This window comes from Gopherus flavomarginatus, chromosome 2, assembly GCF_025201925.1.
Source record: "Gopherus flavomarginatus isolate rGopFla2 chromosome 2, rGopFla2.mat.asm, whole genome shotgun sequence".
In the NCBI taxonomy this organism is placed as follows: Eukaryota; Metazoa; Chordata; order Testudines; family Testudinidae; genus Gopherus; species Gopherus flavomarginatus.
Window position 1 is genome coordinate 67819147 of NC_066618.1, and position 27498 is coordinate 67846644.

At 40.6% G+C, this 27498-nt stretch overlaps 1 protein-coding gene across 3 annotated transcripts in view; it reads right to left on the bottom strand.

Annotated features, from left to right (window-relative positions):
• The window catches only part of ANKRD28 (ankyrin repeat domain 28), a 231056-nt gene that overhangs the window by 86611 nt on the left and 116947 nt on the right, over positions 1 to 27498 (bottom strand). For all 3 annotated transcript variants that reach the window (XM_050938325.1, XM_050938324.1, XM_050938323.1), the window contains one exon: positions 5229 to 5299. In XM_050938325.1, the coding sequence (XP_050794282.1) occupies positions 5229 to 5299 (71 nt within the window). The remainder of the gene's footprint in view (positions 1 to 5228; positions 5300 to 27498) is intronic.

Consider the following 27498-nt stretch of genomic DNA (forward strand, 5'->3'; position numbering starts at 1 on the left):
GCTGCAAATGGTATATTATAGATATGGAGAGTTTAATAACTATACTTTTTAGATATGTGCGTGTTTATAATACTATCATATTATAAACAGACATCTTCAAAAGGAATATAATTGTTAACGGTGCCAAAGGGACAATCCTGCTTTAGAGTTCTATACAACAGTAATTTTGTAAGTAAGAAGTTTCATTCCCCTTTATAAAATCAAGCTTAAACTGCAAACTTTTATACCATTCCTTTTACATTCTTACAGAAAGTAAAACCAAAAACAATCCTGTTAATAACATATGCACACAATTGCATACAAAGGAAAACAGCTTGTCAATACAAATATTAAGCTGTAGATGCAATACTTCATTTTTCATTAAGTCCACAAAGTTTTCTAATTAATTAATTGTTCCTTTAGTCAAATGCAAAAAAAAAAGAGTGCAAAAATAAGATTACCATTCTGAACTTAAAACATTCTACTAAGGCTAAATATTGCAGGTGTCTCAAATTGCAGAGCAATGTTATGCATACATGTCTGTGCTGCAATACCTAGACATCGCTGTGAATTATGGGTGGAGCGGAAATAGGAACGCTATATTCCATGTATTTATTCCATTAGAAGAACCTGTCAAAAGTTATCCTAAACTATATATTTAATTTCCTCTCCTCTTAACAAACAAAACGTGTAAGAGCAACCTAGAAAATACTTGAGCCTCACTTTACAATTGTACATTGAATGCATAGTGAAATGGATATGGACCCAAAATGTATTTAATGGTTTACTAGGAAAAAGCTGATTATATATCAAGTCTTTGGCTCCTCTGAGACTAATATCAATGAAACCACTACAAGAATCAGGAAATAAATACTAGAAGAGCTCTTGTATGAGTTGGGCACAAATTGTCAAAGGAAACACTAATTTTACTGTAAAAAAAATTTCTCCGGTCTTAGTGTATAGTTAGTATGTGTATGTGCAGTGATGTATTTTCAAATTAAATGAATCTGCTTAATTTTTTTTTGACAAAACACGCCAGCACACAAAAGGAGTGCAAATGCAGATTCTGAAGACTAAAAGTCTAAGCTGAAATATGTTCAAGAAAAAAGTTTGAAAACAAAATCACCAAATATATTCAAGATATTTAGGGTGACCAGACGTTCTTGTTTAATTGGGTCTGCCCTCATTTGGGAGGACAGTTCTGCTGGATTATACCAAAACCAGGATTTAATCACAGAGTTTCCTTAGCTACTGTACACAAGAGCTTGAACAACTACACTCCGCCCCAGAAACCAGTCAGTAACCAGCTCAAGAGGGAGCATCCCTGTGCTGCTCCCAGCTGCAGGGTGTACTAATATGTGTTCCCATCCGTTTATAAGATCTTCCATCATCCTAATATTTAAGTGCCTCCCAAATATGTAAAAGTAGAAACAACACTAACAAGCTCTCTTCCTTCCATTCTAACCTCTAGGATAAATAAATTTGATTAGTGCATAAGTTTTGTTTCGTTGCATGTTGTGAGTATGTAGAAACCCTAGGGAAAAAGAAGAATAAATAAATTTTGCATTTAAAAATAATTATTTCTGTGGTCATTTATCTCTTGCAGGAGTAAATTCCATAGTTTAGATCCAGTCACTGTGTCTCCCACACGCTCTTCCAGAGTTGGCTGATAACAACATTGTGTCAAAACAATGAATCTTGTTATAGGACAGGGGTCGGCAACCTTTCAGAAGTGGTGTGCCAAGTCTTCATTTATTCACTCTAATTTAAGGTTTCGCATGCCAGGAATACATTCTAATGTGTTTAGAAGATCTCTTTCTGCAAGTCTATAATATATAACTAAACTATTGTTGTATGTAAAGTAAATAAGCTTTTAAAAATATTTAAGAAGCTTCAATTAAATTGAAACACAGAGCCGCCCAGACAGGTGGCCAGGACCCAGGCAGTGTGAGTGCCCCTGAAAATCAGCTTGCATACCGCCTTTGGCATGCATGCCAGAGGTTGCCTACCCCTGTTATAAGAGCTCATGGTCACAGAGGGAGAGTGCTCTCTCAGGTAGCTAAGAGAAGCCCATGGAAGGCTTTTAATATCAGGACTGAGGACTATATTGGACTATATTCAATGGGGAGCCAATACAAAGAAATGAGCGCCAGGTGACCTGTGTTGCTATAGAAACAGACTGCTTTACAGTGTATCAGCTGAAGCTTTTTGCACATCTAAGGCACGCAGAGGTTGGGTCAAAACGAAGTCCTGCTGGAGTCCAGTTCCTTGTGGGGAGAAAGGAGGGTGGGAGGTAGTTGTAGAAGTTAAAAAGTTCCTATGGGGCAGACCTCTGGGTTGGTCCACTGTGAGGGAGAAAAGTGGTACCCTTTGAAGGCTGGTCTCAATCTCCAGATTTATATATAGTTTTGCCATAATAAAACCAGTTCACTGCAAGTTCTTATATGCTAAGGTTATGTTAATGCTATGCTAATATGATTTACAGTTTTCATTTTATTATACCTCACAGTCCTAGAAGCAAGGCAAGACTTATACAAATGAAAAATTAATATTCTTATTTTAGGAGTGATAACTAACTGAGCAGAGGAAAGTTTTAAAAAGTAAAATGTTCCATAGATCCAAAAAATCATTAGCCAAATTGTGACAGATCCTAGTGAGGGTATTCACAGATGAGGAGGAAATGAAGGAGAAAGCATGCAAAGAGCATCCCATCCCTCACACAAGGGGCAGAAACAACTATAGTCCCAATGCCCCAATGCTCAGGAGAGTGCAGGGACTGCTGCTTCAGTAAGGCTCTCTCAGGGGAGCATACTGCATTACCCTAAAGGATAGTGTAGCCCTGGGGTCGGCAACCTTTCAGAAGTGGTGCACCGAGTCTTCATTTATTCACTCTAATTTAAGGTTCCGCGTGCCGGTAATACATTTTAACGTTTTTAGAAGGTCTCTTTCTAAAAGTCTATATTATATAACTAAACTATTGCATGTAAAGTAAACAAAGGTTTTCAAAATGTTTAAGAAGCGTAATTTAAAATTAAATTAAAATGTTGATCTTACACAACTAGCCTGCTCAGCTCGCTGCCAGCCTAGAGTTCTGTTCACCTAGGCCGGCAGCGGGCTGAGCAGGGCCTGCGGCCGGGACCCCAGACCATGGGGAGGTGGGGTGGGCTGGGGTGTGTGGGGGCGGTTCAGGGATCAGGGCAGAGGGCTGGGGTGTAGGGCAGAAGGCTGGATGTGGGAGGGTCAAGGCTCACGGCAGAGGGTGTGGAGGGGGGGGTTCAGGGCAGAGGGATGGGGCTGTGGGGATGCAGGGCAGAAGGCTGAGTGTGTGTGAGGGGGTCAGGGCAGAGGGCTATGGGGGGTGCAGGGCAGAAGGCTGTGGGTGTGTGGGGGGGTTTAGGGCAGAGAGATGGGACTGTGGGGAGGCAGGGCAGAAGGCTGGGTGTGTGTTGAGGTGGAGGAGGTTCAGGGCAAAAGGCTGTGGGGGGGGGTTCAAGGGTCAGGGCAGAGGGCTGAGTGTGCGTGTGGGGTCAGGACAGAGGGCTGGGGGTGTCTGGGGATGCAGGGCAGAATGCTGTGTGGGGGGAGGTCATGGCAGAGGGCTGAGGTGCTCCGCCCGTAGGGATGCTCCCAGGCCCCTGCCCTGAGTGGCTCATGGCAGGGGGCTGGAAGAGATATGCTCTGTTCCACCCCCTTCCCCAAGGCCTCATCCCTACCTCCCTCTGTCTCCTCTATGGAGCTGCGTGCATGCTGCCGCTTTTCCCCCTCCTCCTTGCTAGGGCCATCAGCTGATTGGCGCAAGGATGGAGAGGGGGCAGGGCAGGAAAGCACCACGCTGGGGGAATAAGCATGGGAGGGGGAAGCTTGGCTGCCATTGAACCAAGCTTCTGCCTCCTGCCCCCACAGGAGAGAGAGCGGTGGGGCTGAGTGGGGCTGGGGGCCGGGACCATGGCAGGCAGTTGCATGCAGCTCAAAATCGGCTCGCGTGCTGTGTTTGGCACGCGTGCCGTAGGTTGCTGACCCCTGGTGTAGCCTATGCACCAAGCCATTCATAGAAGAATTGTGCCAAAGTTCCTTATGGGACAACAGCTCCACATTAGTACTTATTTAGGCTAGTGGCTAAATGCTACTATTTGGCCCAAAAGCAAAATCTAAAATGGATGGGTTTAGATCCAAAGTCTGATGCCTGAGACTCTGCAAAACCAAAACCATCTCATTTCATTCTCTCTCTCTCTCTCTCTCTCTCTCTCATAAAAATAAAGCAATAATAGTACTGATATGACTCAGGTACAGAACTCTGCGTAGGCAGGTTCTGTGAAATTCTCCCGCATGACTCTAGTAACAATGCAGCTACTAACCTTCAGCATTTTTACTGAGCTAATTTTATGACATTTCATAGAATTAAAATTCCAGTTAATGCCAGTTTGAAACTCAGAGAGAATACAATATCTGAACAATGATATAAATGCACCTCTTAATTTTTCTTCCTACGATATTTCTATATTTAGAAACATATTGATACATGCTTCAAAAACCTTGATTTTCTATGACAAAACAAAATGCCAGATATAATTTTCTTAGCAGCTTGCTCTGCTCTATTCTGTACGTTTGAATGTTTCAGATGAAACTTAAACCTACAAGTCCAAATTAAATACTTTGTGTGTGTTAAAATGCTTACAGCTGCTAGTACAATTTTTTCAATGTTTTCAATACAGAAACTATGAAAATGCTTGCCTATTAAAAATGAAAAAAAACACCCTACAAAATTGTGCCGTATAGGTGAAAATAAACCCTATTTTCTTCTAGAGTATTTTTCCCTTATACTGAACCACTTCAGTTATCTCACCTCAAAGGAATCATGGACTTTATGTTCTGAATTCAGAAATATTCCCTGTCATGGGAATGGCATTCATGATTAATTATTTCCATGTACAAGGATTTCCGGTTCCTTTTGTACTAAAATAATAAAAACAAATTACTTGTACTTATTCTAGATTCTTTTAATGAAAACTTAAGAGCATATTATTTTTGCAATTTTTGTTTCTGTATTCTGCAATTGGAATTATAAAGTTATGTCCCTTCCCCTTTTTTGTTAAATTAAAAAAATCTGTCGCAAACATCTTGGCTCTAAGCATTTTCAGTAGTTTCACTCTATAAGAAAACTGAATAAGAAATAGTAGGTAGTCTGAGATGCGGTATTTTATTTTACATGGAACTGTTCTTTAAAAAAAAAAAAAGTGTTTATTTCATACCTCACTACATGATGCAACAGCTCTGTGTAAGGGAGTCAACCACTTGCTGTCTTTGGCATTAACTCTAGCTCCTGTAACAAAAAATAAATAAAATTAATTGACAGTGTATTCACACAAAATCTAAGTGTTCCAATAGACAAATTACTGTACAAAGTTACTATAACATTATAAGCTAGGCTAGTTAATACAGGAGGATGCTAAGAAAAAAAATACTTTTCTCCATGGGCTCTGAGTTATAGGATTCTCCCTTTGACACACAGATGAAATTCTGTAATTTATTGTTCACTAATAGTGAAGTGTATTTAATCAGTTATCTAAACTAGTGAAATCTATTTTCCCAATGGTACTTCAAAGGGCTGCTATGGCAGGAAAAAGAGAAGCACTGGGTATCCCTGTCTTCATGCAACACACAGCCAAGCACCCACACCAAACAAAACTTAGTAGTATTCTGAGAGCAGATGAGGGAAAGAAGATTCATGATCCCCCTTCCCTCATACCCCTTTGTGGTTGGGCAGATTTGTCTGCTTCCCTGCTTTTGACAGATGGGGTAGTGCTCGGTGTCCCCCCTGGGACCCGGAGTGCATGCGGGAGAGAAGAGCAATATTTGATCCTTTCCACTAGGCCCACCCAGTTGGCTTCTGGACACCCTGAAGCTGCTTACTCCTGCCCTACAACTACTGGAAAGCGTGCTTCTCTTCAGCAGTTGGATTGCAATGATCCTGCCTCCTCAGCCAGAGAGAATATTCCCTCCTATTTGCTAAGCAATTCCTAGAAATCCCTAAATGTTTGTTTGGTTTTTTAGGCCCATTTTGGGCTTGACCCTTGGTTTTTAAAAAGTAAAACAAAATGATAGCCAAAAACTACTAAAGTCAATTGGGAAATTATTTCATTGAAACTCTTGCTGGGGGAAAGGAATGAAAAGTTTGCTTTTATCAAAGGGCCTTCACTTGTAAAATGAATTTATGAAAATTTCCATTTAACTCAACCACCATTTTTTGTCAAAAAGTGTTTTGACAATTTTTTTGACCAGCTTTGGAATCCAAATGCTAATGATAAATCTCTATATACTAAGATGAGCAAACACCTCTTAAATCATCAAGAAAAGAAAGCCATTTATTGAGAAATTGATGTTTGGGGAAAGAATAATTGCGACACAATCTAGTATAACAATGTTTGGCCAACTCAGTAGAAAATTACACCTTGTTGACATGTAATCTCTCTTCTTTCAGCAATTTAAAGACCAACACTGCTTTCTGATAAAGCGGCATGTAAGTCATGTGCCTCATTAAAAAAAAAATCAGCTACAGTGTGCATCATATTCTTTTAGTGCACATGAATTTTAAACTTGCATCATAATTAGACAGTTGGCTTAAACAAACCACTTTCACAGAGCAGCCTAGAAGTCAATCACTTATCAAAACAACCAACATTTCTTAAATGTAAACTTTTCTATTTATAACTGCATTCATTTTCTTAAAACCCTCTCCACTACTCATTAACAACTATGGAAGCTACTGAAAAATACAAGTCACACTATTTTCTGCATGGGCTTATAAACAGTCTCTGCGGTCAGTTTCCTCCATTAAGTGAACATGAACTCCTTTGAGTAATATATTTCCTGAATGTATTTTTTAACAATGTGTTTTCCTGTTTCCTGATATAGCAATATTTCTAATTGCAAAATTGTTCTGTGCAATATGCTGTACTGCAAAAATAATATTTATACAACTGAAAGACAGTTCAGTAAAGACCAGCTAACCTAACTAATAAACTGTACTTCTGTAATCACAGAGAATCAGCAAACTAGACTACTTTAATACTAAATACTTGGTGCTCAGTACTAAACACAACTAATCCTGGAAAATAATTCATTTCTTTTACATCACGTGCATCAAAGAATGCACAAGCATGAAGGGTCTGTAGTGGGGTAAAATGTTACCCTGCAAGGGATTTTTAAATTTGTTTTATAATGGCTTCCTTCAAACAGTGATATGTGTCTGAAAAGAGAGGGGTGATATGTTGTGGAGAGGGTGGAGGCAGTGAGACACAGCTATGCAATAGTCCAACAACTCCGAAGAACACCACCCATAATCAAATCTCCCGTCCCTGAGCAAATGCATAGAGAAGCTAGCAGCAAGCCAGCTACAAACTCATCTAACTGACAGCGACATTCTAGATCCAGCACAACTTAGATTCAGGCCAAGACATAGAACTGGCATTGATGAATGATCCCCTCCTATCGATGGAGAGAAGACAGACATCCACTGTTAACCATAAGATACGGCTGTCTTGCCTGAGAAGTGTGGCAGGAATCCTGAATAATGTGCTAAAATGGTTTGAGTCCTTCCCTGGAGGTATGCACCCAAAAAGAACAGCAATGGAAAACTGCACATTCACTGCTAGAACCCTCACTTGTGGAGTTCTACAAGGGTCAATTCTCTCTCCGGTCTTCTCATGCAATCACTAGGTGAACTTGTCAGTGAACTTGTCACTGGACATGGACTCCAGTGCCAGCAATATGCAGATAACACAGCTCTATCGATCCTTCATCACACACCACCACACCACACCACTACAATCCAGATGGCCCAGTGTTTGGATGAGATCAGCTCATGGATGACAAACAACTGGCTGAAGTTCAGCAAAACAGAGGTGATGCTGGTGGTCACAGGAAAGTATTTTGGAGAGTTTGCAGCCACAGTGTAAGTCTCCTTTGAGTGAAGGTTCACATTCACAATTGGTCAACTCAGTCCTTAGTCTAGGAGTACTCCTTGATTCCTCACGGATGCTGAGCAGTCACATTACAACGCCAGTAAGTAATGCCTTCTACTGTCTCTGATTGGCTGGGAGACTCTATCCCATCCTGTCGGACAAAGACTTGACCTCAATTATTCATGCCTTTGCCACCTCTCAGCTGGACTACAGCAAAGAGATATAACAAAGCACGAAACCTTCAGCATTTAGGAAACTCCAACTAGTAGCTTACCTCCTCAACAACATGGGCTACCATGAGCACATCAAAACCTGTCCTCTGTGCTCTATATTCATTTTCCATAGAATTTTTAATCAAGTTCAAAGTCTCGTTCCTTAACTTCAAAGTGCTCCCATAGCCTGGGCTCTGGATACCTAAAAGATTGTCTAGAGCTGCAGGACAAAACCCATGGTTAACAACTTTGTTCCTCTGTCACAATGGAACTCTCAACATTTACAGTACAGCTTGGCCATACGTGAGACAGAACCTTCTCCGGGGTAGTCCAAAACTGCAGTGAACTCCCCCCAGAACCAAGGACCATCACAAACCTCACCACTTTCCGCTTCAAGTGCAAGGCTAATTTCTGTGACCATGCCTTCTCTAATATAAAAAACATAGCAACATATATTTAAGAAATGAAAAACCCTACTAAAACAAGGCAGTTCATTGAACAAGTTTCTCCAACTGGGAAGAGGAGGGGAAAAATTTCTAACACATCTAAAGAATCAGCAAGTAAATCTTACTTTTGTCTATCAACATGAAATCACCCAAACACCATCAACCCAGACTAACAGTCTCCATACTATTCTATACCCAGAGCTAAAATCAAATACATCTGAGGACTCCAAATGTTGCTGGAATGGTCTTACAATAGCCTTCCCAGTCATTGTCTCCCAAAAAAAGGAAGATATGAGACTGAGCAATAATTAGGACCATAAATTGTCTGTGTCCTACCAAGCATAAGCATACCTGTCATGCTTCCAGTTGCTCTCCAACACCTGCCCGGGCCACCCATTGTGACTGGCAGACAATACGATACAAGCAAGAGCCTAAAATACAAAGGAGACACTATCCTGTTGGAAATTTTCCCCCTCCAGCAATTCCATGTGCAGTGTACTACTGACTCTGCAAATAGCAAAAGAAAGACAGCACAGTAAATGAACAAAGGAAAAAATTAAAAAAAAACACCTAGAAGCAAGAAAATGGAAGGAAAAATGAAATAAGGAAAAATACAGATTGAAAAGAGAAGGAAAGGGATTTTAGCCCTGTCTGCACTAAGAACATGACCCTTTTCCATCAACAGTCAAAGTAACTGGTCCACCAAACTGGAGCTGAAAAACTCTTTGCCCTTTAGCGTAAGGACAATGAAAAAAAATTGAGTTACCATTGACTGGATCCTTGGATCTCAGCTTGATGCATGAGAAAGGCCTGAACTCCTCTAGCTTTCAAAGAGTTCAGGTGCTTTGGAGACATGGGCTGTCCAACCTTATTCTCAGACCAACCACCACGGTGTCTCAGGCCATTGCCATTCCTTTCTGTCCATGCTTAGCTATAAAGTGTTGTCAGTTAGAAACGCAGTTATTCAGTCAAGCAGTTTCAGACTTCAATGAAGCTACAGACTTCTGCTTCATTTTGAAAACTGAACACTTCCTATTCTACATCCTTTGATTTCTCCTCATTCTCTTGGCTTCCTTGGGGTTCTGGAGTGGTTCCTCATATAATTAGTTTTCTTTGAAGATTTTAGCCACATAGCTGAAATTGTCCAAGTTGTTGGTGCCGCTATGGCCTCAGTCATGGAGGCTGATTTCAATGCATTGTGGGTCATTAGCCTCATAAGTGCTGATATTCCTTTAGCACTTGGTACATTGACAGCGTCAATACCCTGTTGACAATCACTGTCTTGGCATTTATTCTTCTACAGTCTCTGTATTTATTATCATTAATCATTGTGGCAGCACCTACAGGTCTTATTCAGGGCCCAGGACCTCATTATGCTAGGCATTGTAAACACATGAAGAGATGATCCATGCCCCCAAAAGCTGAAAATCTAAGTATAAGACAGGAGACAATCAACAGCTACTAAAGATGAGAGAACACACAGAGACAATTATAAATGTAATAAGTAATGGGTACAGCACACAATTGCCTAGCTTATCTTGGAGTGCTGAATTCCTCATCTAACTCAATAATTTGATGCATTCTTAGTACCGTAGTACCAGTAATCTATGTTCTTTACTCTTGTCTTCATTTTAGAGCTGGCTGAGTCCACACACAGATGAAAAGTCTTTAGTGGGTGTATTGGAATCTTTTGTCTTTGGAAGCATTACACAAAGCTCTCTGAAGACTGGAGCACCTCAGCTCTCCTTAGGCCTCTAACTATATTTCTGCATGCTGAAACCATTCTTGCCTGGAGTACTTCAGAGTTATTTGCCTCAAAGCAGGTGCCTAATCTAGCTTATAAAGTGCAGCCTCGCATCGTCTCCCCCTACCTGCCACAAATGCTAAATTTACTTACACCTATTAAATCACAGAATCGGAACAGATCACTAGAGAGATCATCTAGTCCAGTTCCCTGCACTCAAGGCATGACTAAGCATTACCTATACTATCCCTGACAGGTGTTTGTCCAACCTGCTCTTAAAAATCCCCAATGATGGAGATTCCACAACCTCCCTAAGCAATTTATTCCAGTGCTTAACCATTCTGACAGTTAGGAAATTTTTCCTAATGTCCCACCTAAAGCACCCTTGCTGCAATTTAAGCCCATTGCTTCTTGCTCTATCTTCAGAGATTAAGAACAATAATTTTTCTCCTTCCTCCTTGTAACAACTTTTTATGTACTTGAAAACTGTTATGTCCCCTCTCAGGGAGGGGAGGTTATTCTGTATTGGGTTATAAGACTTTCTTGTGTGAATATACTGATCCTAACATGTTAGTGGATGTTTACTATAATGTTTGAATTCACTGTGAATTATACAGGAAGGCAACAAAATAGCTTTCCAGATAAGAATACCTAGTTACACATTAGGAAGACAATGGGGGCCAGATGTTAGTTTCAAAGATCCCGTATCTTGTCTCCAACATACTGTAAAACTAGCCTAGGATTTAGAGATCAAATGAAGACTGAACAATTAGAAGATCTCTCAGAGGTTGAAACGGGGGCCAGGGTTTCTTTGTGAGCAAGTGTAGGCAGACAGGCTGGCACAGAAAATGTTTTGTGGACGAATTGGGCCTTCCAGACCCAGGGAATGGCAAGCCTTAAAGAAGAACTAGATATGCATACAGTATGTTTTACCGTTTTTGAGATATACTTTTTCTGAAATGGTTTTAAAAAAATGATACTTTGCTTTAAGGAAGCTCTTTGGTCACTAATTACCACAGTCATTTCCCCAGAGGGAGTAGAAATACAGTTTCTGAGCCTAAGTCAGACCTAAGGTGTCAAGATTGAGACACAGGTGACTACGACACAGTACCCTATGTGAGAGAGAGAGTGTGAAATACACAAGAAAAGGGGTGCTGCCTTGAAGCCTAGAGGAAGTGCATCAGAGAGACAAGGAGATGTTAATCGTCTAGCCTAACAACAATGATGTATTTTTGCTATTCTTTTTTCTGCTATTCAAAGGTCACGATCTAAAGTGACTAGTTTGTCTGAATAACAACTTTGATAGTTTCACAAACTCATCATTTCAGGTTTTCATAAACTTAAGGGTTAGATTCTGTATATTCTATACCTAAAAAAGCCTGAGATCACATCAGAGGACAATGGGGATGATATATTGAGAAGAGAAAATTCAGAGGACATTTCAAACAGATATACTACAAAAAATGTCATCCACTTGACAGCAAACCAGATTTGAGAGAAAAAATACATTTGTAAGTGCCCTTCATGTCTGAAGTGGATGCCTAACTGTCCAAAGAAGAAACAGCTAAAGAATTCCACTATGAAAGACAGTTATGATGTAGTGGTGAAAAACTGCTACACTTTCTTTCACATGATAGAAGGAAAACTAAAAATGTAATACCAATTAGATACAAGCCAGACAGCTGTTCCTTTCAAGTAAACAATACAAAAAATGCTGCAGCTACTGTGACAAAAGAATATCAAAACCTGTTTCTCAGAAGGAGACCTAAATATCAGATTGACTTGTACAAGGAAGAATAGATAAGATTGCCTTTTCATATAGGCAACTACCAGCTATCTTAAATGAAATTCTTACTGAAGCTCGTTGATAATTATACTACTGCTATAATACCACATTTCATGGTACATGTTACTCAACTTATTTCTTCAACTCTGAATGGGCTTGGCTGTGCATCATGCCTCAGCCTGCACATTGAAGGCAACATGCAGCACAAACCATATCCCATGATGTTTTACTAGTTACATTGACAATAATCCTTTTGTTATAATTCTCACTGGAGATGGGCTAATTCTTCTACAAAGTGTACTTAAATAACTGGCCAGTACATTCTCTCAGCATTTATTACTACTAGTATTTTATTCCCTTTATTGGTAACGAACTAAGGAAGCCATCAGTATCAGCTTTATTGAACATCAATATGTTCATTTAAGCTGTTTTTATACTTATGATAAAATTTCTTCAAATCTAAATACCACTTATACAACACTAATTCTTACACAGTACAAAAAGTTTTCAGGTCAAAGGACTGAAGACTTTGCATGGGATGCAGGGCCCAAGCAGCCACTTTCTTACCTTGAACTTAAAATATGGTCTTATACTGATGACTGACTACATAAAAATGGCACTTTTATACTGAACAGAGCTGATCCCTATGTGCAGTCAGTCATATCTATTTACTCTATTGACAATTTTATACTGTTTTTCTTCCTGTTGACATGCAAGACTACACTCCTCTAGTGGAAGGAGCTGAATTCCACCCTGGTATTCCATCCAGGGTACCCTGATCAGCAGAACTGCCAGTCAAGTTCCTCCCTTCAAGTAAACTTGCCCACAGTTACATCTGATAAATTCACAGAACAGGCATAACTGAGACCAGAATTTGTTTGGCCTTCAGAATCTTTGTTAAAGGTGATGCACAAACAAGAAAAGAATCTTAGCAAAGTTGAATTTACAGGACTGGTAGTTAGAAAGCTATTTTTTACTCAAATTTAGAAAGTCGAGCATAATTGAGACAAATATAAACCCAACTAGGCTATTTTTACAGTCATTGTTTTGAATAGAGCCACATTTTAATACCGGTCACGTCTACATAGAGTTCTCAGAGCATGCCGCCTGCAAAGTTTCATATTGAAGGAATAGTACACCGACCTCTTTAGTCCTGGAATCTTTAATAAAATTAGTCTGCACAGTCAGTGGCCATATGCGTAATGCTTAAAGGTATGCATAGGCTATGCTGAGACTTGGAGCCAAATGTAATGCTGGTGTAACTCCATTATGTGAGTTACTCCATAGCTGAATCTGGCCCCAAGTTTTAAAAGGAAGTGCACAGAACCCATAAAACTTAATTTAGGACTGTCTGCCCAGAGAGGAACTCTAAAAAGACAAGCAAGGATGGAGGGATTGAGGCAATACATTAGGAAAATTCCACTTGCTAGTGAATAAGTAGCCCGCGTGACAGATTTTTTTCTGCAAAAAAGGCTAACTGTGCACACAGGGCTAATAGTTCCATTGTTCTTCCTCCTTCTCAAAATGTAGGCACAATGACTTTACTTCAGTTATCAGGTGCCTTAGCTGACTCCTGTGACTTATTCAAGTTTACTTTCAGAAGCTCTGAAATATCCTCCTTCTGTTACTTCTTTTTTAAATTTGAATGATATATTTCACCCAGATCTCTGACTTGTTTATACAGCACATTATAAAATATGTCTGCTATGGCAGGAAAATAAGTTTTAAAAAATACTACCATGAGACTTACTCAAAGCCATTCTGCAAAAACTTCAGAACCTACAGAATGCCTGCAGATCTGGGTAACTATCTTTGCACAGTTTTTAGAATTCGGCCAAACATACGTGTACTGTATTGCATGGTAAAATGTCTCCTTAAAGGTAATACAGTGGAAATTACTTTAAACTAAGGCTGTCAAGCGACTAAAAAAATTTAATAACAATTAATCATGCTGTTAAACAATAATACAGTACCATTTATTTAAATATCTTTAGATGTTTTCTACATTTTCAAATATATTGATTTCAATTACAATACAGAAAAAAATATACAGAGCTCACTTTATATTTATTTCTGATTACAAATATTTGCAAAGTAAAAAAACATGTAGTACTAGGTGAATTGAAAAATACAAGTACTGTAGTGCAATCTCTATCATGAAAGTGGAACTTACAAATGCAGAATTATGTACAAAACAATAACTGCGCATTCAAAAATAAAACAATGCACAACTTTAGAGCCTACAAGTCCACTCAGTCTTACCTCAGCCAATCGCTCAAAAATAAGTTTAGTTACAATTTGCAGGAGATAGTGCTGCCTGGTTCTTGTTTACAATGTCACCTGAAAGTGAGAACAGGCATTAGCATGGCACTGTTGTAGCTGGCGTCGCAAGATATTTACGTGCCAGATGCATTAAAGATTCATATGAAACATGAAGGGACAACCACCATTCCAGAGGACATGCATCCATGCTGATCATAGGTCCTGCTCAATAATGATCCAAAGCAGAGCTTACTAATGCATGTTCATTTTCATCGTCTGAGTTAGATGCCACCAGCAGAAGGTTGATTTTTTTTTTTTTGGTGGTTCAGGTTCCGTAGTTTCTGCATCTCAGTGTGGCTCTTTTAAGACTTGAAAGCATGCTCCACACCTCGTCCCTCTCAGATTTTGGATGGCACTTCAGATTCTTAAACCTTGGGTCGAGTGCTGTGGCTATCTTTAGAAATCTCACATTGGTACCTGCTTTGCATTTTGTCAGATCTGCTGTGAAAGTGTTCTTAAAACAAACGTGCTGGGTTATCATCCGAGACAGCTATAACATGAAATATATGGCAGATAAGGGGTAAAATAGAACAGGTGATATACAATTCTCCCCCAAGGAGTTCAGTCACAAATTTTTAATTAATACATTCCGTTTTTTAACAAGGATCATCAGCACAGAAGCATGAAGGGGCATACAAATGTTTAGCATATCTGGCATGTAAATACTTTGCAATGCCAGCTACAGAAGTGCCATGCAAATGCCTGATCTCACTTTCAGGTAACATTGTAAATAAGTATCAGAGGGGTAGCCGTGTTAGTCTGGGATCTGTAAAAGCAGCAAAGAATCCTGTGGCACCTTATAGACTAACAGACGTTTTGGAGCATGAGCTTTCGTGGGTGAATACCCACTTCGTCGGATATCCGACGAAGTGGGTATTCACCCACGAAAGCTCATGCTCCAAAACGTTTGTTAGTCTATAAGGTGCCACAGGATTCTTTGCTGCTTTTATTGTAAATAAGCAGGCAGCAGTATCTCCCTTAAATGGAAACAAATGTGTTTGTCTTAGCAATTGGCTGAACAAGAAGTAGAACTGAGTGGACTTGTAGGCTCTAAAGTTTTACATTGTTTTGTTTTTGAATGTAGTTATGCAACAAAAAAAGTAAATTTGTAAGTTACACTTTCACGATAAAGAGATTGCACTACAGTACTTGTATGAGGTGAATTGAAAAATACTATCTCTTATCATTTTTACAGTGCAAATATTTGTAATAAAAATAATAATATATAAGTGAGCACTGTAGACTTTGGTTCTGTGTTGTAATAGAAATCAATATCCTTTCCAATCGAGAAAATAAACTCTTGTCCATGTCATAAGTCTTTCCTATTGGATTACTGCAACCTCCTCAGTTGTCACACACAATCCCACTTCATCCCTCCTCAGTCTATCCAACATTTAGGTGGCCCAAAGATCTGTGAATTCTACAGAAATCTCTCTATGGGTACACCTCATCTGTATTTCCAAAGACCTACGAAATTTTAAGCCCCCTACGTATCTGACCATGTCTCTTACCTCATTGAACCGCCTGCCCTGCAACTAACAGAAGCCTTGATGTCTCATACATCCACAAGAATCTCTTTGCCTTCTTTCATGCAGGCTGCCCCTCCCGCCCAAGCTAAAATACCCTTTCCTGGGCTGGACTACTACCCTTCTCATTAAATCCCTTCTGAAGATTCATTTCTGTCATGCATCGAATAAATTATTTCATTGTAGGCATATTAGCTGGAGATACATTTTAAAAACCCAAGGCAATAGATCTGACAAGACACTTGCCCACTTTCACCCAGATCATTTTGCTTGTAATGTTGAATCCCTTTGCTTTATTTTCTGTATTTTTAGACCTTAAGCTCCTAAGGGCAGGGAATGTGTCTATACAATGTCTTTGTGTCTATATAATGCCTAGCACATTCTGGGAATGATAACAATATTAATGATTGATAAATGTTTTTTATTCCCCCTCAAACTCCAGGCAACTAAATTCAGTCTTTTGGGAACTGAATGGATCTTGAGGTAGGCTGGAGATAGATCATTTTTGTGGGAAGTCCAAATCCTGCCTAGAAGTTGTCAGTTTCTTTAAATTCCTTTCAGGAAGGAAAGAAATCTTTGCAGAAATTTAAGTTAAAAAAAAAGTTTGGTTAAGAGGAACCCCGGTCTGAGTCACTGAGGGAAACAGACAGCTTGGGCTAGGATAAATTCCTATCTGAGGATTTGCCAGTGATTTTTTGTTTTTTTTCTTGAAGTCTTTATTCAAAGCAGAGGACTCAGACTCTTGAGATGGGAGCCAGAATCAGAATGTGTAGTAGTACTTAAGCTCACTGGGTTTGGGGGAAGCACTTTAGAAAGGAGGTCAATATCTTCGTCTCCATCTGTAAAATAGAGATAATGACACAGACAAAAAGAACTTGCCCAAAGTCATCCAGCAGGCTAGTAGCAGAGGTGGGAACAAAATCCAGGTATTCTGAATCCCAGTTCAGTGCTCTACCCTCTAGGTAAGACTGCCTATCCTTACAGAGAGCTGGTTATGCACTTGACAAATTTATCTCTTCTCCACTGATTGCCATAGAATTGAAATTGTTACTTTCAGCACTTCTGGAAGGAGATCAAGACATGTTCCCATCCCCAACTCTTTTACCTCCACCTAAGAACAGGAAGGAGGAGCAATAAAACTCCAGCAAAAGTTCTTAACTGTGGTCTGCAGAGCACTTGGTAGCAATGTGACTTAGCACTGCATTTCCCTCTGCTAAACTCTAATAAAAAGACAATTCAGAATACATTAATCACTTTTTCTACATATGCAACTGCTGTAGTTACCACAAGCTGTTAGGCAACTGTGACCAGAAGGTGATGATTATGATAAGAGGGGGGGTGGCAGGTGGCTTACCAGATAGTATCTATGCAATATGACCACTGCATGAAACCCTTTCTACTAGGGGATAATGAGAGAGAATATGGCAGAAGACTCATGCACTCCCATGTTGTTTTGAGTATATGCAGTGGTGGCTCTCCAACACTATACAGATTTTAGAGGACAGTGGAGATGCAACAACCTTTTTAAAACCTCCCATCTTCATCCCACTCAAAACTGACATTTCTCTTCATTCCTACAGTTCCAGAGCCATGGAAGTACTAAAAGGCTAGACAACAACCCTGTCTCCATTAACATCAGCCACAATACCATCAGTTATCAACAGCAAGTAGCTCTCTTTCAAGGCTTTAATAAGTGGCTACGTGGGATTAGTGTGATTTTTGCACAGGTCCCCAGAAAGCAAAGTCAAGTCCTTAAAAAGATATTCCAAGAATGTAACACATAGCTAAATTAGGTTTGCCAAATATCACATGCAGTAAAATAATATCACAGATAAGAAACTTTCAGAAATAAGACAAATGAAAGGTTAAAAAAATTCAGTTAGCCCCACAGCACTTACCTGATAGAAGGTTTAATCCTTACCCACAAACAGATTTCTTTTGGAGGGGATAGGGTTTTTTTTTTAAGCAAATTCATTTTGTTAGTATAACTTAAGTCATATTAATTTTCTGTGATGTATTTACATGGCTACTATAATTATATAGAATGAAATTACTCTGTGTGAACAGATGCATTTATGGTTCTATGTGAAGACATCAGAATATAGAATTATAGTAATACAACTGACAAGAATGACATTATGTTTCTTTATTGAGTTATATGAAAAAGTAAATCCCACCTCCAATACATTATTTTGAAGTATAACATGTATAGTTACTTTAAACGAGAACCAGAGATTATTTCATATTATGCACTTAAAAATAAATCACTTACTGATAAATGAAGATTACTTGTATCCAGAGTTCTTTGAGATGGACTTCATGCTCACAGGCTGCACCAGCCAACCCAACATAGGTGGTAAAACAGTCTCATAACACTGCACATCAAGAGCTCACACACCCCTCCTACTTCTCTCCACAGCACTCTTGAACCTTGAGGGCAAAAACTATACAAGTACCCTTTGCCACCTCAATTCTTTCTACCATTGCCGTAGAGTTAAGATTTATTAGGACTCCAAGAAAGAAGGGAAGGCGGGCAGGGAGTGTTAATATGTAAAGTCCATCACAAAGAACTGCAGTTACAGGTAAGTAACCTTCAATTTCTTTGAGTGTTCTGTGCATACTCCTACTCATAAAACAGACTGGTGAACAGTACTCATCAACAGAAGGTGGGACTCGGGGTAGTAACTGAATAGGCACTGAAGTACTACATTTCAAAGTTAAGCATCTGCTCTGGACTAGGTCTGCGTGTTTTGTAAATGTGTGTATCAAGCTCCATGTAACAGCCTTACAGATCTTAATGATCAGAATATGGCCAAGGTATGTGTAGCGGGGTGGTTACCCCGCTCCTGCCCTGAAGGGCTTAAAACAGGCCTGGAGTAAGGTTTTGCTGGGCTGATTGGGAAGTGGCTGCAGCTGGGCCACACTCCAATCAGGCCCAGCTGGTCCCTATAAAAGGTTGTGAGCCAGAGCCCCAGAGAACTCTCTCTCTGAATGCAGAGGGAGAAGGGCCTAGCTGTAGGGAGCTGGACACAGGGTACCTGAGTGGAGCAGGGCTGCGGACAGGCTGAGGAGCTGGGGAGCTCCAGCCTGGAAAGCCCCAGGCTGCAGCCTAGCAGAAGGCCAAGAGGTACTCAGGGTTGCAGAGGGCAGCCCAGGGGTAGGCCAAGGCAGCAGTGGCGAGTAGGCTGATACTGCAAGTCTGCCCCAGGGCATGGGGCTAGATGATGACTGGCAGTATTATATTGAGGCGAGATGGGAATAGTGGGTGGGGGTTTCCTGGGGAGGGGAGACCCTAAGACTGAGGGGTTACTGCAGGGGCAGCACCCCAGTAAAAGGACACCGGGGTCCAGGGAGGGACACAGGGGCCAGAGGACAGGTGGATCACCGGCCTGCAGAGGGCGCTCCGGAGCTGGAACGAGCTAATTCCCGGAGGTCACCAGCAGGACATGCCGCAGGGGTGAGTCTGCTCCTCTACAGTATGCTAGGGGGTAGCCACTGCATAGTGGAGTGTCACCTAAACCCCACAGAGAGAGAAAAAGATACTGGTCTACAGCTTTCCTCCATATCCTGTCTCAATTCATCTAGATAATGTTTGTGAAGAGACAGCCTTATCTTTATGGTTATTTTTTATAGACACAGGGATTGAGGGACTTGCAAAATTCCTCAGCCCAGCTAGAGGCCTCAGTGTCTAACATACGTAACCCTGACGCATCCTATGACTGAGTTCTAGGTAAGAAACTGGTAAATTTATTGTCTGATAAATATGGAAGTCATATTTAGGTAAGAATTTGGGGTTAGGATGATTCATCATTTTTCATGAGGAGGAGGAGGATCTGACATGAGGGCAGGCAGCTCACTGTCACCTAGCTAACATTATCGCTATTATAAAAGCATTTTTAAAAGACAACATGGGAAAAAGAGCATTCTGCTGTAGACTCAGATGGAGACTTGACTTGCATTAGAACTAAACTGAGATTCCATAACAGAACTGGGTCTTTCAATGGTGGATATATATTTGCAAGCCCTTTTATAAATTTCTCAACTATGTTGTGTAAAAAGACCGATTATCTACAAGCACACAGTGCATTGATATAGCTGCTAAGTGGAATTTTATAGAGGTTATCAAAAGACCTAAAACTTTTAATTAGAGTAAATGCTCCAGAAGATATTGAGTTGGTGCCAGGTTTGCCATGCATCCACTAAACAAAATCAGTCCACTTGAAGTCAAAGCATTTTCTAGTCAACTGTTATCTAGAGTTAAGTAATACCTGTTGAACCTCTAAAGAGCAAGATTTTTCCAAGGTGCACACAAGTCCTATAAACCCCTGCAGTTAACTGCAGCAACAGAAGGTCAAAGCTGTAAATCCTGCACTCTTGTTGGGACAGCAAATCTGTGAACCCTGGAAAAAGCCCATGGACTTCTTGAGAAGTTGCAAGAGGCCTGCATGCCATTGTTGCCTTAGCCATGCTGGAATCACTAAAATTATTCTGGCCCAATCATGTTTTCTTTTTCTGATCACCTTCTAAATTAACGGGAAGATTGGGGGAGTACAGCCAGATCCTTCTGCCAGTTCAGGAAGAAAAAATATCTGATATGAACAGACTGTCCCTGCCTTTCTCGAGCAGAACCGGAGACACTTCATATATCTAGTGACCAAAGATCAATGTCTGAAAACCACCTATCACCATTTCTTTGCTGACCATTTATGCAGGATGGAAAAGGAGGTTCTGGAACATGCTAGTGCCAACATGCAGAAGCAGAATTTCCTAATGAAGACCCAGAACTTCCTTAGATTTAATATCAGATCAAACCTTCTTCCTTTCTTTGGTATGAAGAAACATCTGGAGTATAAGCCCTGATTTCTAATTCCCTTGGAACCTTCTTTCTTGCTCCCGCTTATAACAAAGATTAAATCCCTGATCTTAACATGGTCACATGAGAGGGGCCCCTGAACACAGAAGAGAGAGGGTTTCGTGAAGGTAGGGTCTCAACAGAAGATGTTAATACAACTCAGTTTATATCCAGAATCCTTTTGTCTGATGTTATGGACTTCCATTCATTGACACAGAAAAACTGTGTGTTTTCAAAGGACAAGGTCCGTGCAGGTTAATTTGAAGCTCCTGGTCCTGGAGTCAAATTTGAGGCCTGCCATTTGTACCTGGAGTTGAAACTGAAGGCTGCTTTCACTTCTTTCATGGTTTTAAGATTTTCTTCTGGTGCATTTGCACATGTCTGGGTTTTTGGTGCTGAAAGTGAAGTCCCTGAGAATAAAGACAAAAGATGATTGTGGATAAATGGTCTATGGTATAGAATACAGGACCAGAGGTGGTCCTTCTCATAGGTGGGAAGGCACCTAAAGACCACGCCACAGACCAACATTTAATCTTATTACTAAATAACTGATTTCTTTTCAAAGGAAGATCTTCCAGTCTTCAACACAGTTTCTGCATGGAAAGAAAAAGACCATAAGCAAAGAAGTAGATGCTACCGCCTTAGCTGGTGGATTGGAGAGCTTCTTTTGATGCTGAGGACATGCTTCATTATAGTCCGACCTTCAGTTATTAACATGTTAGTCAATTTACGTTGAGTAATTGCTTTCCAAAAGCAAATACAGAAATCTCTTCCAAGTGATATTGATGCTGCAAGATCATTGCCTCACAATCTGTTACTCTTTTTCCAAGCGAAGTAGAACAACACTTCCTTACCAACTGCAGTGACTACTGCAGCCTGCAATAGTCAATCTAATATTAGAAGAGTAACCTCCAATGGGGCAACCAGAATGTCAAATAATAGATTTCCTCTGGTATTACAGATGGGAGTTTCAAAGTCATTGCCAGCCTGTTTACAAGCTTGTGAAACTGTAAAGAATCCTCAGAGAGAGAGGAAGCTGAAGCTACTCCAACATTTTCTTGTGATGAAAAATCAGTTTCTATGTTTGGCTCTAATTTCTGATATTCCATCTGAAGCACAGGCTCCTCCTCTTCCTCCAACAGAGGGTCAGGCACTATGGAGGGAGAATGTGAAGCTTGGATTTGATGGACAAGTTTTTTCCTGACCTCAAAAGAGAAGGGAGTTCTTATGTCAATGATGCTATGAAGTCTCTCTACAGCGTTTAGATGGCTGCCAATATGGCCACACCACCTATCGTGGAATTTGCCAATTGCTGCAGTACCCTTATTCCAATACCATATCATAACCTGGAGGGTATGCTCCATATCTAGAAATACTCTCTTTTTTTTAGGGTGAAATCTAGGCAGGACCTCTGAAAACTTAACCCAATCCTGTTCATCTCTAGACTGCAGATCTGACCTTGGATCTCCTACAGAGAAATCAGAGAACCTGGCACATGCAACATAGTGAAAGGCAAGACCACTTTACTGGCTGGGCTTGAAGGTGTTTTGGGCAGAGGTAAGGAAGTCTCTCGGGAAAACAGATACTTCAATCTCTTTCATTTTTCAGGAGTGAGATCAGAGAAGGATAATTTGAGAGATGTTTTGTCTTTCCTCCTTTAGATATCAAGCCTCACAGATACAGCATGGGATCCATGTGACTTATTTCGGCCAACAGTGAAACTGATGGAGCCGCATTAACTAGAGATGAAGAAATTGCTGCTGGTTCCACGTCTATCTTTGGATCTGATCCAGTCCTTGGATCAATTAGATAAGATTTATGCAAGGTCAGCACTCCTAGCATTTGGTTCAGGACCTGATGTTGACTGATCAGACTAATTTCCTGACTGGGACTTGGCACTGCTAGCAGGAACCTTTCAGTTCTTTGCCTTCTTTTCCAGAACTGAAGCAGACTGATCCAATGGCTTTTCTCAGAACTTGGCCAACAGATGCTTTGGGACTTCTAGTGTTGGATTGGATGCCTTGGAAACTGACTGAGGCAGTCATGAAACTTTATCCTAGAGCACAAGCTGGAGCTTTCATCATAGCATTCTTTCTCTGAGTCTGTGCTTGGATCCCTTAGCGGTATCAGAGCTGAGTGACTTCACTGCCAAAGCTTCTTATATCAGGAGTGCTCTCGGACCACATGCTCTCATGCATAATGTAATGTATTATGGGAATAAGTAAATAATAATACAAGAACTAGGGGTCACCAAATGAAATTAATAGGTAGCAGGTTTAAAACAAATAAAAGGAAGTTCTTCTTCATACAGCGCACAGTCAACTTGTGGAACTCCTTACCTGAGGAGGTTGTGAAGGCTGGGACTATAACAGTGTTTAAAAGGGAACTGGATAAATTTATGATGGTTAAGTCCATAAATGGCTATTAGCCAAGAAGGGTAAAGAATGGTGTCCCTAGCCTCTGTTCATCAGAGGATGGAGATGGATGGCAGGAGAGAGATCATTTGATCATTGCCTGTTAGCTTCACTTCCTCTGGGGCACCTGGCACTGGCCACTGTTGGTAGACAGACACTGGGCTAGATGGACCTTTGGTCTGACCCAGTATGGCTGTTCTTATGTTAATGCAGACAGAAAACCTTAGACACCTCAAAGGACAGTAGCCCTCATCAAAACATGCAAAACACCTGATGTTGGTGTCTGATGCTGGAAAGACCATTTGACATGATTCACAGCTCTTAAAACTACATATTTTTGCCTCTGAATCCACCATGAAACTGAGACAGAACCAATCCTAACAGCTACTTAACTAATCTAAGAAGAACTAGCCTAAACAAAAGATTCTTTTCCTAATTATACTAACCACACCAAGAGTAAAATACTACGCAAGACCCTAAAAATTGTTGAGAGAAGGCACCAGATCTGAGGGATCTAGAGAAGTTCATGTCCATTTGCTGGTGAGATTGCCAGAAACTGAGACAGAGCACCATGCACCCTTTTACAGCCTCATCCCTTAGAATATTTAGGAACTCTGAGGGGAGCAGTCAGAGGGACATGCAAGCACTTCAGTGGGCACTGCCACAAGAAGATTCCACTGTGATTTGGTGATCCCTTCCTGCTTTAAATTATATGACTTTGAGTTGCACCAGCCAGCGTAGCTTATGAGTGGGAATATGCAGAGGATTCTCAAAGAATTCTTATTAAGATTATTCACACTAGATCTCTTTTCACCTACTCATTCATTCATTCATTCTCCTGCTCATGGAGAACACTGTGGATACTTCCAATCACCCATTTCCAGAGAGCCCAGTCTCCTGCCAATGTTCTAGCCTGATCTATATTAAGGCTGAGATGTACAAAGCTGGAAGCCCTGACATCCCTCCAGCCTGCATGAGGCAATCTGCGAGGTCTTCTCCAAACAGCTTTTGCTGGAGCAAACACAAAGCAGGCAGGCTGGTACGGAGTCTGGCACACGGCGCAGACAGCCACGACAACTGAACCAGTGCTGAGTCACTTGGGAAGACGCTGGAGGCTGGCTGGTCCAATGCCTAACATTCTTGGTTGCAATGTGATGAAACCATCATGTGCCTTCAATGTGTTGTTGCTGTTTCATATTTCATCATTGCTATTTCACCTATTCAGCCTCTCTTCAAATTTACAGATGTTTGCTGGAGATGTTAGTTAATTCTTTTTAGACCAAATAGAATTTGATTATGACACGCTGGCTGTTCATCAGCAGGAAGGAGACATCATCTGATGACAAAGTGGGAGAATCCTTTAGGGACTAGCTTACTTTCAAGAGTTCTGAGAGGTATTGTTTCAGGAGGAAAGGAAATATGGTTGTCAGGAAGTGAGCTGGAAGTCATGGGAGAAATATTGTCTCTCTGCTGGAAATTTGTATCCAACATTGTCAATTTCAGGCCTCTCCCATCCTACAGGCTTGGAAACCAAGACAAGCCATAACAGCAATAAAGACTGCAGGCAGAGGTTTACTCAGAACACGTGTCCTAGTGTTCAACACCCAAATGCAGAATGCTCAAGACATGTCTGCTAATGCTAAAAGTTTGAAAAACTTTGAGCTAAGGGAAGACTCAGTTATGCACTGAGAACAAACAATATGGATCCTGTAATGTACTTACACTTACAGAAATTTGGTAAAGAAAAAAAAATTCAAATTATACAAACAAGTAAGGGGGGGGGGGAAAAATCACACACTTTCCAAAACCAACTCTTTTCTAAAAAAAAAAAAAAAACTGGGAGTGAAAAAAATTTTTAAAGACATTTTAGCATTTGTGTGGTGTATGGGGTGCTTGGTTTTGGTTGTTTTTTTTGGGGGGGGAGGGTGTGGGAAGTAAAGGAATTTAACAGTACCATACTTCAGCAGCATCTATAACAATGTGACAGTAGAGCCAAAATAATTTACACTAAGAACTAGAAAACTCATTTAATTACAAAATTTTGTGAGTTAGGCTTCAATCCAAAAAAACAGTTACGGAAATGTATAGTCCCGCTGAACTTAGAAGAACTACTTCTATGTAGTTACATGCATACTTTAACTGTTGGCAGGATTGGGAAACTGACAAGTAAGGATCTGATATCAGTGGAAAGATTCCCGTTGACTTAAATGGGCTTTAGATCAGATTTGAAGAGAAACAATAGCAAAGCAAAGAAAATTCCTTGCAATTTACATTGCTCATGTAGTATAATTGTAGATTGGTTTTTAATTTACAGAACTTCAAAATGTACTACAGTATATTTATTACACATCAAAAAATACTAAGGTTATAAAATAAAGCACTCAAAAGTTAGAAAATGCAAGAATTAAGATTGTCTATACAACCTTTATGCAGCTCCTTTGTGCATATGCATTATTATACAGTCTTTAATTACATCATCACATACTATTTTTTCTACAGGACTCCTTCATTCAGAATAGATACTGCTCACTTAACGAGCAGCTATTCAATATTTTGTTTTCTCCTCATTGTTGAAAACAACACTCTAGGCGTTATATACTGCACACTACTCAAACCATGCTCTGAAGACAGAATTAGTACTTTCCTCATGGGCTTGTCTCTATGGTGCTCATCATTATATTATGTGAGTGTTTCACAAACATTAATTTATTTTCACAATGCCACCATAAAGTGGAGGTTAATAATCCCTATTTTAGGTACTGAACTGAGGCACGGACACATTAAGGTCAGAAGTTTCCACTGATTTTGGGTGCCCAATCTGAGACAGCTACAACGTGGTTTTTTTAAGAGTACTTAACATTATACTATATAGTACCCATTGATTTCAGTTGCAGCTGAAAGTCCTCAGCATTTCTGCAAGTCAAACTGCAGGTTCTTAAGACAGACACCCAGGAAATGAGGAATTACTGACCACTTGTGAAAAAGTTAGATTTTTAAGCAACTTCCCTATCATCACACAGACAGGCTCTATTTCCCCATGACAGTATTCAACTGCCTTAACCAGACTCTCCTATCTCTTCCTGCAATCCCCTGCCTCATTCACTATGCAACCTTCCAATTTCTGCAAAAAATGAGGCGAGGTCCTATAGACGACAGTCGCCTTCACTACACAACTCTGGTCAACCTCAGAGCAGGTCCATCCTGGACACTGAAGAAAGCACAAGTCCTGTGTGAAAGAACTGTATGTGGCATGTAATTAAAGACTATCATAATGCAGATGCACAATGGGACCAAATTACAGATGCCAGAATTAAGGTTGCCTATGCATTTCCTATCTTTCAAGTGCTTGACTTTGCAAGCCTAATAATGTTCTTTTACCATAGTTTGTGCATGTAATTTGCTGGGTTTTAAAAAAAGCAAACTGAAAAAAATAGAAAATCCATTATGTGTCATCATATTGATATCCACATGGGTCATTAGCAAGGTTGGAAGATTTAGATCCACACAGAACTCTGCTGCTTTAGCAGAGTAACTGGTAACAATAGTAGACTGTCATCCTCTACATGGACCAACATTAAATGCAGATGAGATACTTCGCTGTCAGCAAATATCTGTGAAACTCTTGGTAGAGGAATGGCGAGACTCAGGAACCACGGGCTCCATTGCCAGGCTCTGGAGGGCAGTGGGCACTAGAGGACTGAGACTGTTCTGCCCATTCCCACAAGATCTACCCCCTTCTGCTCCATTCCCTCCAACCTGTACCTGCCTCAGCTCTCTCTCTCTCCTTATTCAAGTCCTATTCTCCTCACCTAGCTAGTCCTAGTTTCCACTCAGGCATTTCACCCTACTCCCAATTTCCTTACCTAGCCATTCCCAGCTTCCCCTCACCTCCTTGTCTGATCTGTCTTCCCCTTCCCTCTGGCCTCCAATTGTAGCCCCAGCCCCACTGGCCCCCAGTTTCCATCTCCTTCTCAGAGCTCCCCATCTAATCTTGGTGTCCCATGTCACCCGCCCCACACACACCCCAGCTCTTTGCCCAGCCAGTCCCAGTTGTCCCTTTCAGTTCCTCATCCGGTCTCTGTCTGTTCCTCCCCCCCCCCCCACCTCCCTGTTTCCCGCAGTCTCCCAGTACAAATCTCCTTATCAAGGCAGTCTGAGATAGACTCTGCCACCAGGCTCCCTGTCCCACTCTACTCGTATCCAGCCCTCCAGGCCAGGTTCTTTTTCCTTTTGCATTCAAATAATGCAGCTTCCTC